Source organism: Pteropus alecto, unplaced genomic scaffold (assembly GCF_000325575.1).
Source record: "Pteropus alecto unplaced genomic scaffold, ASM32557v1 scaffold125, whole genome shotgun sequence".
Taxonomy (NCBI): Eukaryota; Metazoa; Chordata; class Mammalia; order Chiroptera; family Pteropodidae; genus Pteropus; species Pteropus alecto.
Window position 1 is genome coordinate 9,620,300 of NW_006436888.1, and position 15,491 is coordinate 9,635,790.

The 15,491-nt window shown below is 63.0% G+C and overlaps 1 protein-coding gene across 1 annotated transcript in view; it reads right to left on the bottom strand.

Annotated features, from left to right (window-relative positions):
* Nucleotides 1–997: 997 nt before the first annotated feature.
* The window catches only part of AJAP1 (adherens junctions associated protein 1), a 45,731-nt gene continuing 31,237 nt past the window's right edge, over nucleotides 998–15,491 (bottom strand). Inside the window, exons 2-4 of the mRNA XM_006914401.1 lie at nucleotides 4,876–4,963; nucleotides 2,676–2,918; nucleotides 998–1,129 (exon numbers count right to left, since the gene is read on the bottom strand). Of these exons, the coding sequence (XP_006914463.1) occupies nucleotides 1,057–1,129; nucleotides 2,676–2,918; nucleotides 4,876–4,919 (360 nt within the window). The 5' untranslated portion in view covers nucleotides 4,920–4,963 and the 3' untranslated portion in view covers nucleotides 998–1,056. The remainder of the gene's footprint in view (nucleotides 1,130–2,675; nucleotides 2,919–4,875; nucleotides 4,964–15,491) is intronic.

Genomic DNA, 15,491 nt, shown 5'->3' on the forward strand with positions numbered 1-15,491 from the left:
CGCCGGTGGGGACCCCCGTGCGCCCCAGAAAACGCCTCCCGCCCTGGGCCCCTCAGCCCACTCTGACGATGGCTTTGCCCGTTCAGTCCCCAGACGCCAAGGTGAATGGAGTGAGAGCAAGTGTTTCCGAATGTCAATCTGCGTCCTAGATGCCCCGCCCTGGGGAGGGGTCCGAGGTCACGCTTAGGAGGAATATCTGGGGGGCCGAGAAGCCCTCGATGGGGGAGACAACGGGGAGCCTTAGAAAACGCGGCCTCCGAAAGAAAAACAAAGTGAAAAAGAAGCAAACTCGGGGCGTGCGCCCTCAGGCCGGCAGGGTGCGGCCCTCCCCGCAGCAGCCCCAGGCCCAGGGCTCGGCACCCAAGAAAGCGATTCAGCCTCCGCATTCAAGTTAATGTCGTTGAAAGCCGCCGAATGTTCCCAGCCAGCGGAGCGAGGAAAATTCATCCTGCTTTGCTGCCTCTTTCTGGCTTGCAATTAGCCGACATCTCAGCTCTTTACTTTCTTTATCATTTTCTTTCTTCTCTCCTATTTTTATATTTCTAATTCGTATTTTAATTCCGCCGTGCGCCAGCCTCGGCCGGTGCAGTGACCGGGGCCCGAGGCGGGATGCTTGCGCGCCCAGCCATGCCCCGATGGCTTCCTGCGATCGTAGCTCCTCCCCAGGACCGATCGTCCCATCCCGCGGGCCACGCCTGCGGCGGTCTTCCCTGGGGACCGACTGACCGGCACGGACAGAAACAGCCACAGTACTGAGTCGGGGTTCGAGGGTGTCTGTTACTCCCCGCACGGGACGTGGGGACGTTTCTAACGAGGGCAGCAGAGAGAGAACACACGCCCAGGCCTCTGGTTTTCTCAGCAAGGAAACGCCACTGCAATGCCACCGCCTCGTCACCGTGCGGGAAGGGCTCCCCGTCCCCCCAGAGGGAGGACGGGGGTAGGGGACACCAGGCAAAGGGAGAAGAGGGTCCGCGTCCGAACGGGAGGGAGGTACATACCGTGAAACAGACACATGGCGTCTGCCCTGCCCCCGGGAGGTGAAAAGGACTTCGCCAGTCAGCAGGAGATTTCAAACCACTTCTCAGACACGAAGGCCACAGGAATGAGGTGCCGATCGGAGGACGAGGGTCTGCGGGGTACAAAACGGGCTGCACGTGCCGCGGCAGGAAGCCGCCTTCTCCGCCCCCGCCCCCGCCCCGATGGTGACGTCCGGCCTGGACCCCCCGGGCCTTCGGCGGGGAAGGGACCCGCCCCCTCTCCATGCCAGCACACGCCCTCTGCCACCCTGGCCAGCCTTGCAGGACACGGAGCCTGAGGGGTCCCTGCGCAGGCCGGACGCCTGGTGTCCCAGCGCAGCTCGGCCACCTTCAGATTTTCATATTTCAAGTGTGGGACGAGCACAAAGCTCAGGGTCTCTGCCTGGGAGAGCAGAGACTCAACCTACGGTGTCACACGCAGAGTCAGGGCCGGGCCGCACTCCTGACACGCGTCCCCGTGTTTTGTCACCTTTGAGACTAGGCTACCAAGGCCAGTGAGAGCCGGCAGAGGGACCCGAGGCCGAACGGCACGAGGCTTCTCCATTCGCGCTCTCACTCTGCACGTGACACGGGGCAGAGAGCAGACAAAGAGAAAGGACAGTGACGGAGGGACCGGCCGCTCCCCGCCCCCCGCGGCCAGGGCTCCTGTCCAGACCAACACGCACGCAGCGCGACGGTCCGCAAACTCCTCTGCCAAGTCTCCCCAACTCAGCCCCTCCTTCTCCACGTTCTGCCTCCGGGATGGGGACGCCTGGGACAGCACGGGGCGGGGTCTGAGGGGGGACACAAGATGCGGGCGGCGAGGAGTGTTAGGAGGACACACCGTCCCCACAGACGGGACGAGGCTGCGGGAGCTCCGGGCGCTGCGACCGAAAGCCCCGCCCCCACCCCGGTCTCCCGCTCACTGCTGAAAGACGCCCATTCAGCCCCGTGTCCCCAGACGCCAGTCCCACCGACAGTGACCCCAGTGTCCCCAGACGCCAGTCCCACCGACAGTGGCCCCGTCAAGCTGGCCTGGTGTGCTACTCATTTGACCCCAAGATTAATTTGTCGGAGAAATGTTTTTAATTCATAAAGTGAGGCATGAGTACGTGCTCACTTAGAAAAATAGCTCACGGATGCTTCCATCCAATTCCGGACAGACCTTCGGCAGCCGACTCGGGGATTCTGAAGTTGTCCCGGGCACGGGTTCAGGGCCACGTCTCCCTCAAAGGGTGACGCATGATTAATAAGAGAGCAGCATTTGCGGGCGGGAGTCCGGCCGGAACTTGCTATTTTTGCCAGACTCGCCGCCGACATCTTATTCAGAGAGCGCGGCCGGGCAGGGCCGGTGGACACCGGCTGATGGAGTTAGGAGGCCGCGGCCGCAGAGCTGGCTTCGGACTCCGGGTGGGTCGCCAGCTCGGCCCGCACTGTGGGGCGTCGGGGTGGGAAGGCGCCCTCTGTACCACCCCACGGCAGGTCCAGAAGGGACTCTGGCGGCTGCCGCGGCCCCTCTCTTGGTGGCGAGACGCCTGTTCACCCCGCCCCTCGGCTGCATCCGAGTGGACCCTCGGACACCCGTGGACGATGCGCCCCTCCCGCCCGACGCTGCACCACCAGGGGCTTGCGGGGCGGCCCGGCCCCAGCTCAGCTTACCGGTTCCCGTTGAAGGTGGACTTGTACTCCCCCGCCGAGTGCAGCGTCTCGTCGGTGTACACGGGCACCGACGCCCGCACACACTCGTGTGAGCACTGCAGGGTCTCGTTATAGGCCGTGAATATGTCCAGGCTGCTGGGCACCCGGGCGGGCGTGAAGTCCGTCAGGTTCTGACAGCTCTCTTCCTGCTGGTTCATCTTCCGCTGGTGGCTGTTCCTCCGAGTGTTCCCGCTTTGGGCACAGCTGGAAGAGAGAGGGGGCGGGGTGGGGCCGGAACCCCCAAACGCGGCTCTGGCACCGACGCTGCTTATATGTCACTGAACATCACACGGTGATTCCCAGCCTCTTCAGAAAGATGCCCCTCCGTCCAGCAATCGGCACATTTTTTAAAAACAGAATCTGAATTTTAAATATGGCCGTTACTGTAGGGAGGGTTGTCAGGTGAGTGGCTAGGCCGTCCTACCCCGAGCCGAGGCCTCGTTTGGCCAAAGAGTGTCAGACGCAGAGGGTGCTGCCTGTTTCTCCAGGGAGGCCTGGCGGGGTGAAAACTGGTGGGTCCTCATGGGGGAGCGTTTGGGCACAGGTTGGGGTGCCCTGATCATCCGTTTCAGAATGGAGCATGCAGTTATCTCTGGAGACAGTAGGGAGCCCCACTCGGCCACACATACAAGTTGGAAATACCACTAGACGTCCGTCCTTCACCCCCATCAGGTCGATGGAGAGGACCATCCTGTGGGCCCAGAAGACACCTGTCCCCGTCCCTCGGGGCCACAGAGGCTCCCAGATGCCACAGAGGAAGGAGGACGGGCGGGGAGTCCGATGACGTGACCATCATGGACCCCCTCCCTGCCCCCAGGTGTCACTCTGGCAAGCTCACAGGGAAGTCCCATCCCCACGAAAGAGGCAGCTGGGAGGAAATGTGGTGAGCCCCACTTTGGGGGACCCTCAGGGCACCAGTGCCTCTTCCCCCCGCTCCCCCGCTCTACCTCGGAGCTTATGCAGATGAGCAGGCTGCAGGGCAAGGCGGGGTTTGTGACCTGCCTGCCTGTGACTAGAGGGGAACCCCGATTACTGGCACGGGAGCCCCATTAATGAAGGTGAGAAGGTGCACACCACAGCCAGGGACCCCAGGGTCACAGAGCCCACTAGTCCGTCTCCTGGGCCACAAACCCACACGTGGGGGAAAGCCAACAGGGAGCTGGCCCGCTTGTCACACACAGGTCCCACGTCTGCTGTCTCCTCGGGGCAGGGGCTTTGCCTTCGAGATGGTCGGTGGGACGTGCCGGCCGTGCTTCCGTGTGGCGGGCCCCGCCCTCGAACCCGGCTGCGAGCCGAGGGCTGTCCTCATCGCCTGTCCCGGAAAACGGCCTGGGCCCTGGGCTTGCTGGCCATCGCTGGCTCGGTGTGAGGCCACCCTCTCCGGCCTCCCGCAGTGCCGGGGCCTGCCGTCTGGGGCACTGTGGCCGTCGGGTCCGCGGGCAGCTCTCGCCCACCGGCCCCTGCGGGAGCCGGGGAGCACCTGGGCGGTTATGCCCTAGGGGAGCCACTCGGCTGGAGGAGTGGCTGCAGGCAGGCGGGGGTCACCAGCAGCTCCCCGATTTTCCCAGGGGTGTAGCAGGTGTGTACACCCAGCAAGGCCAACCTCAAAATAGGCCAATTTCCAGGAGGAAATAGGCAAAGACAGGCTGCCTGGAGCAAAGCGGTAACCTAATTCCGCAGACTCAGAGCGGCTGGCCGAGGACGGAAGGCTGGCCCAGCGTCAGCGCCTGTGACAGCACCTGTGACAGCCGGAGATGGTACAGGGCAGGCTCGGACCGCGCCCAGGCCTCTGGTGGGAAGTAAACAGGGTGACCCGGGTGGCCAATGTCCAACAGTACATCCGCGTCCGAGAGAAAGGACTCGGAAGCAGAGACGGCTGCCGCCTGAGACGCTGAGGCAGGAGGCCGGGCTCCCTCGCCTTCTGCAGAGAATGTCACGTGAAGGGGCCACACCCATGGGCGGTGACAGGGGTCTTGGCGCCTGCGGCCAGCCATGCTGTCCGCTGTCCCCGGGCCCAGGTGAGCGGGGTGCTGGAGGGCACAGGAACAGTCTCCTGTGCTGTGGCCTGGGGCCGACGTGCAGAGCAGCATCTTTCTGTGTGCACCTCCCGGGGCCCCCCAGCCCCCCCCATTTCCAGACCAGAAGGGCTGAGGATCCTTACCAGTTTTTTAAGACAAGAGTTGTAATCAGAGCAGCTATGACCATGATGAGGGAGACGGTGATGGTGACAATCTGATGGACAGCCAGACCTGGAAACAGAGTGTGGGGGAGGGCACACGTGAAACCAGAGTCATGAGGCGTAGGGGTCCAGGCAGGGGGTGTGGGGGGCCATTCCTCTGTCCTGTCACCCTGGCTGTGAACGCCAGGCCCCTCCGGGCGCAGCCTGCACACGGCCCGGCACGGGGCCACAGAGGGTGGCCGTGGGGGCAGAGGACGGCACTCAGCCTCCTTCTCCACCCCGCCCGGTGCTGGCGGGCGCTGTGGGCACCAGGGCTGCTCTCACCCGGAGTCCGGGAACGGAGGCCCCAGCCCCAGCCTCTCGCCCCGGCCTCTCTCTTTCTCATGGCTCCTCAGTCCCCGAGCCGTGACCTGGCCTGTAGGCAGCCGCGGAGCCCCTCACCTGGCACAGGTAAGCGCTAGCCGAGGCCTCCCCGGGACCCTCCTTTCTCGCCTGCCCCCTGGGTGAGATCTGCTCTCTGCTTCTGAGCGCCAGGGCAGCTGGCCTGCAGGTGGGGCAGGATTTAGCTGACTCACTGGGAAGGCGGGGTGCTTGGGTCGTCGGGGACATCCTCCTCTTTCCAGAGACCGCTCCAAGCTCGTGGCCTGGTGGGGTCCCGGGGCGGGCGTGTGGCCTAGCCCTGCTCTGCATGTGCATGTGCACGGTGGGGGAGGGGCGGAATGAGCGGGACAGGGACAGAAGGACCGGCCACTCCAGAAGCAGGGCAGCCAGAGCCTCGACCACAAGCGGTCTGCTAAGCCCCCAGCCCGCACCATCTCCCGCCAGCCGCAGACGCAGGGGCGAGAAGACAGGCAGGCCGGCAACAGCTCCCACCTCCAGTCCCCGCCCCGGCTTGGTCCCTGCTGATGACTCATCTGTAACATCCCTCCCGGGACATACACACAAGGGACACACCCTGGTGGACTTCAGTGGTCAGTTGGGGATACCTGGAAGGTCCAGGGCTCTGGCCCTGTCCTGCCGTCCGCAAGCACCTCACCCGAGAAGCTGGGTGACAAGGTGCGTGAGGGGCTGGACAGAGACCCCTGCAGGGGCGGCACGCTGCCCCGCGTTGCTTCGCCTGGGAGGTGGGAGCGTCGGTCTCTCTCTCTCCACTCCTGGAGCCCAATCCTGACGTCCATTGCACAGTCCCACCCATCACATCCAAGGGACCCGGTGCGGCCTGGGCGAGAATGGCCACGTGTGGGTTCCGGCGTGGAGGGCTCCGAGGGCGAGGGTTTTCCGGCGGCCTCCCAGGGACACGGTCTCGCAAACAGATGTCCCTTCTCTACTGAATACGAGCCTCGTGTGTGTCGGGGGGATTGCTAATAAATGGTTCTCTCCCCCGTCAGCCCCTCTTCCGTTTGTCGGCAGGGGTTCCCGTCCTGAGCCCACAGGATGAGCACCACTAGGAAAACTGGAGGAAAGAAACGATGTCATGGGCATCCCTCATTCCTTCATCCAATGGTTCGGGAACCATGTATGAAGCACCTACTGTGTTCCAGGCAGTGCCAGTTTCGACCGGCTCGGCTACGGTGCCCGCCCTCAACAACGGCTGCTCCGGTGGCCCCCCTTATTTGAAGAAGCGACATTCACTGCCGCAGTGCCCCATCTACGGCATCTGTGGGAAAGCTCTAGACGACTTACTTTCCCCTCTAGGACTTGCCAATGAGACTAAGCTAATTATGTCGCATGAACCCCGCCCTCGATCTCAGCGACCATGGACTGTCCGCCAGCCTCAGCAATCCCTGTCCCGCGACACGACTCAGACACTGTCGACAGAGGCGACTGAAAAGAAGGCCCCGTTGATCGGGCACCTGGGGGGTGGCTGCAGTGTCCCCTCGCCTTTCATCCATACACTGCTGGCCTGGTCCAGAGACCACCAGGCTGTTTTGAAGACGATGTGTTCATCCTGGGTCTGTGCTTCCTGTGGTGGGAAGGAAGCTGGTGATGATGCTGATGCTGGTGATGATGGTGGTGATTATAATGCTGATGGAGATGGTGATGACGATGGTGACGATGATGATGGTGATGATGGTGGTGATTATAATGCTGATGGAGATGGTGATGACGATGGTGATGATGGTGATGACGATGGTGACGATGATGATGGAGATGACGATGGTGACGATGGTGATGGTGACGATGATGATGGCGATGATGGTGACAGTGATGATGGTGATGACAATTACCACAGGCACACTTGACAAGTGGTAGCAATTGTTACGGGTGTATTATTGCATTAATCCTGGCGATAACTCTCAAAGGTAGATATTCTCATCGTAAATTATGGAAGTGAAAACTATCCGGGTGAGTCTGTGTACATTCCTTCGATCATATAGGACCTGCCGGTCCCCGATTACCTACCGAGAACAGTAGCGTCATGTGGCTCCGTGCTCGGCCTCCCTCATCTCAGCTTTGGCCTTGACCCGGCAGCCTCAGTTTCTCCCACAGAGAGACTGGCATCTCTCCCGTCTACACTCCTGGGCAGAACCAGCTTCTAAGTCCTGGAGGCGGGTGCTTCAGCCTCACCACCGCTCCCCGTGACGGACGCCTTGGGAGGGCTCCGGGCCCAGAACAGGTGCCTCTCAGCCCTTTCCCGGCAGGTCAACCACGATCCCCACAGCGAGCAGTAAGTCTTTGTTTCTTGGGCTCAATCCACCACTTTCTACGTCAGCCAAAGTCAATGACGTCCGAGACGCAGAGTGGGAGCCAGCGGGAGCAGTGGCGACTGCTGCCACCACGAGGTCAGGCCCAGCGAGAGGCACCGGGAGTCCCCCCCGCAGGACAGCAGAGCACTGCCGCCCCCTCCCCAATGGTCACAGGGCCAGAGGAGGCCCGGCCATTGCCAGATTCTGAGCCCTCAGCTCGTCGCCAAGGGAACCCTCTTGGGTTGAGTGTCAGCAGTGGCCAGAGTCCTTGGAAGGGAAGAGTCCCAGGACCCCCCGCGTCTCAGATGTTTACTTCCCCGCCATCCTCCCTGCGGGCGAGGCCAGGGAGGCACCGAGTCTCCTCTTCCAGTGGATGGAAGCTGAGAACCAGAGGGAAAACCGCCTGCCTCGAGGGAATCTCCAACTTACGACTCTAAGAAAAAGAGCTCAGCCCTTCGCCCGAGGTCCCTGCGAGTCTCTGGGCCTCTTGAGAAAGGGACCAAATCTTCATCGTCTTAAATCCACCCTCGCCCGCCAACACCGCCGGACACAGGAGCCGTGCGACATATTATTGAGTCTATAACTGCGAAGTGGAAAATTAAAAAAACGGGAACAGGAAGGTGAAGCCACGATTCCGACGTTCGCCCTGTCGGGAGGCCCTTCTCCGCCTTCCGGGCAAAATTCCTCCGCAGGACGCGCCAAATTACGACTCAGAGGAAACGCTAGATCTGCGGGCTCGCCACCAGCTGCGGTCCTCAGGGCGTCGCACGGCGGCCACACGTCCTGCACCAGCCTTCGGTCAGGGGGTCACTTTAAGCCACCGCCCGCCCTGCGTTTTCACGCCCGCCCGACGGCGAGGACTCTGACGTGCGAAGGGACAGAACACTTTCCACGGGCGCTCGGTGAGCTGGGATTGGGGAGGAGGCGACCTCCGCTCTAGAGTCCCAGTGACAACCAAACGTCCCACTCCAAGCCCAACGCCCCGTGACCCCATCCTGGTAACAGACTGGTTAGGGACCAACTTCTTAGCCTTCCTCGCGCACGTTGCAGTGGTCCCTCGGCGGTCCCCTTTATCCGCGGGGACGTGGCCCAAGGCTCCCAGGGGACGCCGAGCCCCGGGTGCTGTGTCTCCCTGAACCTGCACATCTCTGACGAAGTCTCATTAGTCACCGCAAGAGGTCAAGGACGATAATACCAAAACAGAACGATGACAACAACAGACGGTAATAGAAGTCATGCAAATGGCTTTGGGGCCATGGTCGAGTATAACCGGGGCGACTTACACACGAGCACTGTGACGCCGTGACAGTCGACCTGATCGCCGAGCTACTAAGTGACCGCTGGGTGGGAAGCGCGTACAGAGTGTTGACGCTGACAAGGGGACGATGTGCGTCCTGGGCAGGACAGAGCGGGGCGGTGTGAGATTTCATCACGCTACCACACGACTAAAACCTCACACCGTGTTTACTTCTGAAATTGCACCTTTAGTCGTCTGGGACCGCAGTCGACTGCGGGAAACTGAAACCGTAGAAACGAAACCGCGGCCAGGCGGGGCGCGGAGCCCGCACTGCGGCGCAAAGCGAACCGATTCGGGCTTCGACGCCTGGCCCACGGGGTCTGCCGGGCCGCTGGCCTCATGCGCACGGAAGAAGGGGCCACGAGGAGACCCCGCAGAGCCCACGGCCACGACGGCTGGACGAGGACCCGACCTTTCCAGGCGTGACGTTTGCAGGAAGCAGGCGGGAAGGCGAGACATCCATGCAGACGCCTCGTCATTTCCTCTCCTCGGGAGGTCGCTGCTAAGGTGACAACAGGACGCGTGAGCCGCTGTGTAGCGCCCAGTCAGCGGGAAGCGTCTGTCACGTCAGGCCTCCCCGAATGCCCGCGCCGTTGCCTCGTCTGTAGGGGTCCCTAAGGCTCCACGTGGATCCCGGGGAGGCGAACCTGGCCGTAACGGGCTGGAGAGTAAGGATCCTCGGGTTCACGGGCAGGACAGCCTCGGTCACGGCTTGTCCATCAGCCCCGCCGTGATGGGGAAGAGCCTCCGGGGACAATATGCACACGATGGGGCGTGGCCGTGTTCCCGCGAACCTTTACTTACAAAAGCAGACGGTCGCCAGCTTTGGCTCACGGGTTCTCTTGGGGGAAGGTGGCGCAGCTTATCAATTAAATGGAAGCACACGGCTGTTTCGAACAATGACTGAAAACCGGGGCCCCGGGCGCACCTCCCTGGTTCTGAAGACGACGGTCTTCGCCCCCCCTCACTGCGGGTTTACCGTCCTCTGCCTTCCCGGGGGCCACGGTCAAGGTGATGTCAGAGAAGCCACGGCCTCTGTCTCACCGAGCTGGGCCGCGGCCGGCTGCACCCCGCCGGGCTGGAGGCGCGGTCACTTCGTGCGAGGGTTCCCCGTGAGGACTCAATCCGACAGAACATTTGGTCTTGGGAAACCGAAACTCAGAGGGATTTTACCAATTCAGTCCCGATTGTACCAGTTCGATCCGGTGGCCTCAGAAACATTCCGGCCACACGCCCCTCCGTCTTCTCCCCTAGGCCTAAGAAGAAACTGCGTCGTGGGAAAGACAAGGAGGCTCAGATGACGGGAACCTCACGTCCACAGGGAGCCGACCCGACCGGTCTACGGCCAGAGCTGTCCCGCCCCTCGCAGACGGCGGCGTTCCTGGGGGGCCGTCCCCCCAACTCCTCTCTGCCTCACTATCTGTCTCAACACTCACACCGGAAACAGTGATCCGTCGGGTAGGTGTCCGGTGGCCATTCGATGATGCGGGACGGGCCGCGCGGGGCAGGGCGCTGCTCGAACAGCGTCAGCGCCTCCATGCCAGCTTCCAGGCCGTCTTCGCTTGGGTCGACAGCAATGTCACCGTACGGGAATGTGTACTCTACACCCCCAAGGTCAATATCGAATCCGTCTTCAAAGTCCCCACCACTCAGCCCGGTCCCCGAGTGCGGAGTGTGCCGTGTGCCGTGCGCGGCTTCTTGCCCCCCTCCCTGACAGGAGGTATTGTTCCTGCTAATTTAGGGGCCCTTTCTGCTCCCGGTAATTGCCGCTGGATACTAATGTGCTGGGAGTCAGCTGCCATGCACATCGTGAAAAATTATACCCGGAATAATGGATGGGGACAGATGGATTACCCAGCTCTGCATCAATCAGTAGGGCTTTTATGCTTGTATTTGTGGAGGCTCGGAATAAGACCGGGCCCCGAAGATCGGTGGGGAGGCTAGTCATCCATCTCTGGGTGGGGGTGAGCGTCCTAATAAACGAAACGAAACCAAACAGGGTGGCCAGCCCGTGGCTCGGAGGGTGGGTGGCCCATCCGGCTGGAATGCTCAGAGCACGGAGGGACAGCGGCTCCGGGACCCGCCGAGGCAGAGGGAGGGCGCTTCTGTGTTTCTGGTAGCTCACGTTCCCGCACTACGGGTCAAGGACGTCTTCAGGGATTGATGGCCGAGAGGTGACAATGTGTGTCCACGGTGCCCCTTCCACTGCAAAGGAACCGTTCCTTTTCCACAAAGACTGCAAAATGTCCGGCCCGCAGCGTGTCCTCGACAAACAGCCTCTGGGGACACCGTGAAGCTCGCGGGGAGACAGCCACAGCCTCGGCGGCCAGCCTGGTTTTCTGGAGGAGAAAGAGGTACCCCGAAGTGGAGGCTCATTTGGGGACGGTTGGTCACCTCCGAGGGTGGGGGGATTCACCTTTTAAAACTGGGGTGTTCACAGCAAAATGAGGCCACCAGCTTTCGTGGTGGGGACACAAAGGAACGTGCCATTTTTCGAGTGACCCTGCAGAGCTGGCCGGGGGGCACTGACAGAAGTGCTTCAAACCAAGACCGCGAGATGAAGCGTCCTGTCGTCGGAAGTCCCCCCAGCCGAGGGCGGGGTCATCAACGAAGACAACAGAGCGTCAGCATGGAGACGGCCATGCTGGCATGTCACCGGACTCGGCCTTGACCGACAACATTGGGAAAGTGAGTCCTCCAGGAATCACCCAAAGGGACCCCGGAGCCGGGGTGCCTCAGTGGTGCTCAGTGGGGGACATCCAGCCGTGTCTGGACATGTTTGGTTGCCACACGGGGGGTGGCGGTGCTTCTACTGGCATCTAGTGGGTGGGAGACAGAGGCTGGCAGACGTCCTATGAGGCACAGGACGGGCCCCTAAGAAACAAAGCTTGCGCCCCAAACGTCAACGGTACTAAGGCTGCTTGGTAACCGGAGAAAACGCGTGACCGGCATTAGCACACGGGCGTGCACGTCAGGCCGACGTCGTCAGACCATGGAACCTGGCTGGTGCCTGGCATCGGTGGATGGCAGGTCCTGGTCACGCCCGTGTGGCTGCAGAGGCTGGAGGGTGGTCCTTTCCCCATCGCATCCCCTCGTCTCCCTCCAGCCGGGGCCGGGCAGGGGTGCGGAGGTGCGGCCCGTGTCCACAGGGAGGTTAAGGCCACACAGTGCAACCCGGGCCTCCCCAGGGCCAACCTCGGTTCACCAGCTGCTCGAGGACCCACAGGCTTGAGCAAAGCCGCTACGCCGCAGTTACGAGTTTTCGTGATGAACAGATACGGATCAAAACCAGCGATGGGAAGAGACGCCGAGCGCGGGGTCCGGGGGACCCAGGTCAGGCTGGCAGCTGTCCGTCCGCCCCAGTGGGGCTGTCCCAGTGACGACGGGGACATGTGTAGCGTCGCTCCCCCAGCCTGCGTGGCCGGTGTGCGGGGGACCTCGGTCGTGCAGACACGGCTGAGCTCCGCTTGGTTAACGAAGACCCCGTTCTCAGGCCGGGCAGAGCTCAGAGCGGCCATCGGAGCTGCGGCCAGGGAGGTTAGCCCTTTGCTGCACACACAGCGAAGGCCCGGCCCTTGCTGGACCGGAACCCAGGCGGCTGGCTCCGGACTGCGCAGCCGCTGGCAGACGTCTCCATCCCTGGCGGCCGTGGTGGCATTGTCCGGGGAGCGCTGAGAACGTCACACGCACTGTGCGGGCTGGGGGCTCCAGCAGGGACTTGAAGCTGAATTTATGTTCCCTGGCACTGGCTCAGCAAAAGCCGTCCCATTCCTGGCTGGCGATGTCCCCAAGCTCGAGGGCCCGGAGCCAGACGGAGCCCGGGCCGTGAGGGCCCCGCGGCGGCCGGACCCAGCCGGACAAGGGCCCCGTTCACTCCTCAGCACCCGCTTCTCCACCGAATCCCGGCCCATCCGCGGGGAGCCTGGGGTGCCAGGGCTGCAGAGTTTGGGGAACCCCATTCACAGGCAGCAGTGCCCTTGCCCAGCGGGAAGCCTGGTCCCGGAGGAAACGCGACCCTCGGAGCGAGGGCGAAATCCCCGCCTCCCCGCGGCCCTCGAACACGACCATGCCCGCGCCGCCGAGGCCCGCGGTGTCCCCGCCTCGCCCGGCTGTTTGCCGACTCCTCCCAGGACGCGGGCACACGCGTGCAGACGTGCACACACGCACGTGCACACACACGGCGCGCGGGCACGTGCCGAACGTATCGCTCGGCCGAGCAGAGAAGCAGCTGACACCGGCTTCGAGCTCAGTAGCCAACGTGGAAATGACCCATTTCTTCCATTTATCTCCCAGTAGCATTTGCATATTTCAGCAAAGGGCGACAGGCTGAGGAGGAGTGTGCCAGGGGCGGGGGCATCGCCCGGTGCTGACCAGAGGTCGGGGGCCCTGGCCGGGAGGCGGGTGGAGGGGAGTGGCCACGTGGCGCCCACCAGCCAGCGGCTCAGGGAGCAGAGGGACTTCTCCCGGGAAAGCAGCACCGGTCTGGGCCTGGGCTCCGGGCCCACGTGTCAGCTGCGGAGCCTGTGACCAGATTACTCGCCAGCCGCCCCAGCTCCCACCATCAAGACGGAGGCTATATTTAGCCCAGAAAACCGAATGGATCAAACCTCTAGGCACATGCCGTGGCTCCCCCCACAAAGCGGCTGCCTTTCCTCGGAGCCCGCACCCCACGTGGCCTGAACACGCCCGTCCCGCCCACAGATGGAGGGGCCGGGCCCGTCCCTGGCCCACAGCGCCAGTTCCAGGCACAGAGCGCACCACGCCTCGTTCCCGCCGCCCTGGTCCCGTGATCTTGTTATTGGGGGTTTTCTTTACAAACACATTTCCCCGTGCCCCAGGCCCTGTGCGACTCAGACACACAGACGCCCAGACCTGGGTCTTTGCCTCCCCGGGGCCTGCGCCCTGGTCCCCTACTCGTCTGAGTGACGTTTCAGCATGTGGACCCTCTGAGGGAGCAGACCTGGGCATGACCCCCACAGCCAGCAGGCAGGACGCCGGCCGAGTCCCAGAGCGGGACTGCACGGTCCCAGGGGGAAGACCCCTGACCCCTGACCCGCAAGCACATCGCAGATGAGGACAGTCACGGGGCCGACGCACGTGACAACGAACTCGACCTGGTTGGAGGGTTTCGACGTACATTCTGACCCCGGCCCTGTCACCTCGAGCCGCCAGCCTCTGGCACCCCTCTGCAGGCTGCGGACGGCCCGCCAGCCCGCACCGTCCCTGCCCCTGTCCTGGCGTCTTGGGTTGAGGAGAGAGCTGCCCCGCGTCCTGTATCCAGCAGGGTCACCCATGACACTGCCATCTGCACTCTCGCTGCCCTGCAGGAGCCGGCCCGTCACTCGGCAGATGACCCGTCAGTCGGCAGCGGCACGTTCGACGCGCCCTTCGCCAAGTGAAGCGGGATGGAGACGTGTCTATGTGCTCTGCCCGTGGGGCCTCGACTGGCCACCCCTGGTCCCCACGCACGGCCTGACAGTCCCTCGAGGAGACACAATTGAAAGGTGACATGCCTCATCTACAGAAAGTCTCTGTCACATAGAAAAGCACTACGTGTCCATTCATCAACTGTTCATCGAGGACCTACTATGTGCTGAAGCTGGGCCAGACGCTGAGGTGCATTTGGGGACAAAAGCAGGGGAGACCCCGCACTGAGCATGCAGCAGTCAGGGGCTGAGGGGGCAGGCACCAAGCAAACGTGCTCAGGAATTAGTGTGTACTGCGCCTGTGACAAAGGCTCCAAGGACAAGAGGTACCACGAGGGCCTATAATGGAGCCAACCAGAAAGTTGGGGAGAGGGTCCCCGAGAGACTGAAGCTGGGACCCCAGGTGCGACATGTCACCACGGTGGCCCCAAGTCTTCACCCTCCCTCCAGCCATGCTATCTGGCATGTCGCACTCCTGGAGGATGTGACTGCCCCAGCTCTCGCCTCCGGGCTGGGCCAGTGACGGGGGCAGGGGCTGGACGTGGGCACATACGTGGGGCTGGCTGTGCTGCGCTTCGATGTCACCGTGAGAACAGACCCAGGCCAGCCGCCAGGGGACGAGGGACATGGAGCCCAGCTGCCAGTCGCAATCGCAGAAGAGCAGCCCACGGCCACAGCCCCGGCCACGTGAGGGAACCCGAGGGGTCCCCTCCGACCGTCGTAGGCCCGGAGGTTGGGTGTGCTCGTTACGTGGCATCCCCAGGCCACGGCTGACGGATGCGCCCGCCGAGGAGGGCTGAGGACGGTGTCCCAGGCGGAGAGGACGATGCGCACGGAGCACAGTCAAGACGGGATGAAGGAGGCGTCAGGGCAGAGAGGTCCCACCGTCATGATACGGGGGCTCCTGTTCCCCGAGGGCCGCAGCGGGCCCCCGTCAGAGGGCGCAGGGGCTGAGATTTCTCCAGGCGCCACACCTAACACGCCCGGCCTCGCTCCCGGCGGCCACTCACGTGTGAGCCTCTGTCTCGCCCTTGGGGAACCCGGGCTGACACCTGGGGGAGGGGCAGGGACGGTGACTCAGACGGGGTTTGTTCTGTAGAGGGAGAAGGGCTTGGGGAGGTGGCTGTGAGCAGTCCGGTCACCCCGCCTGGAGGGGCCGTGGCGGGTGCAGGCCCTGCCTCCCCCAGA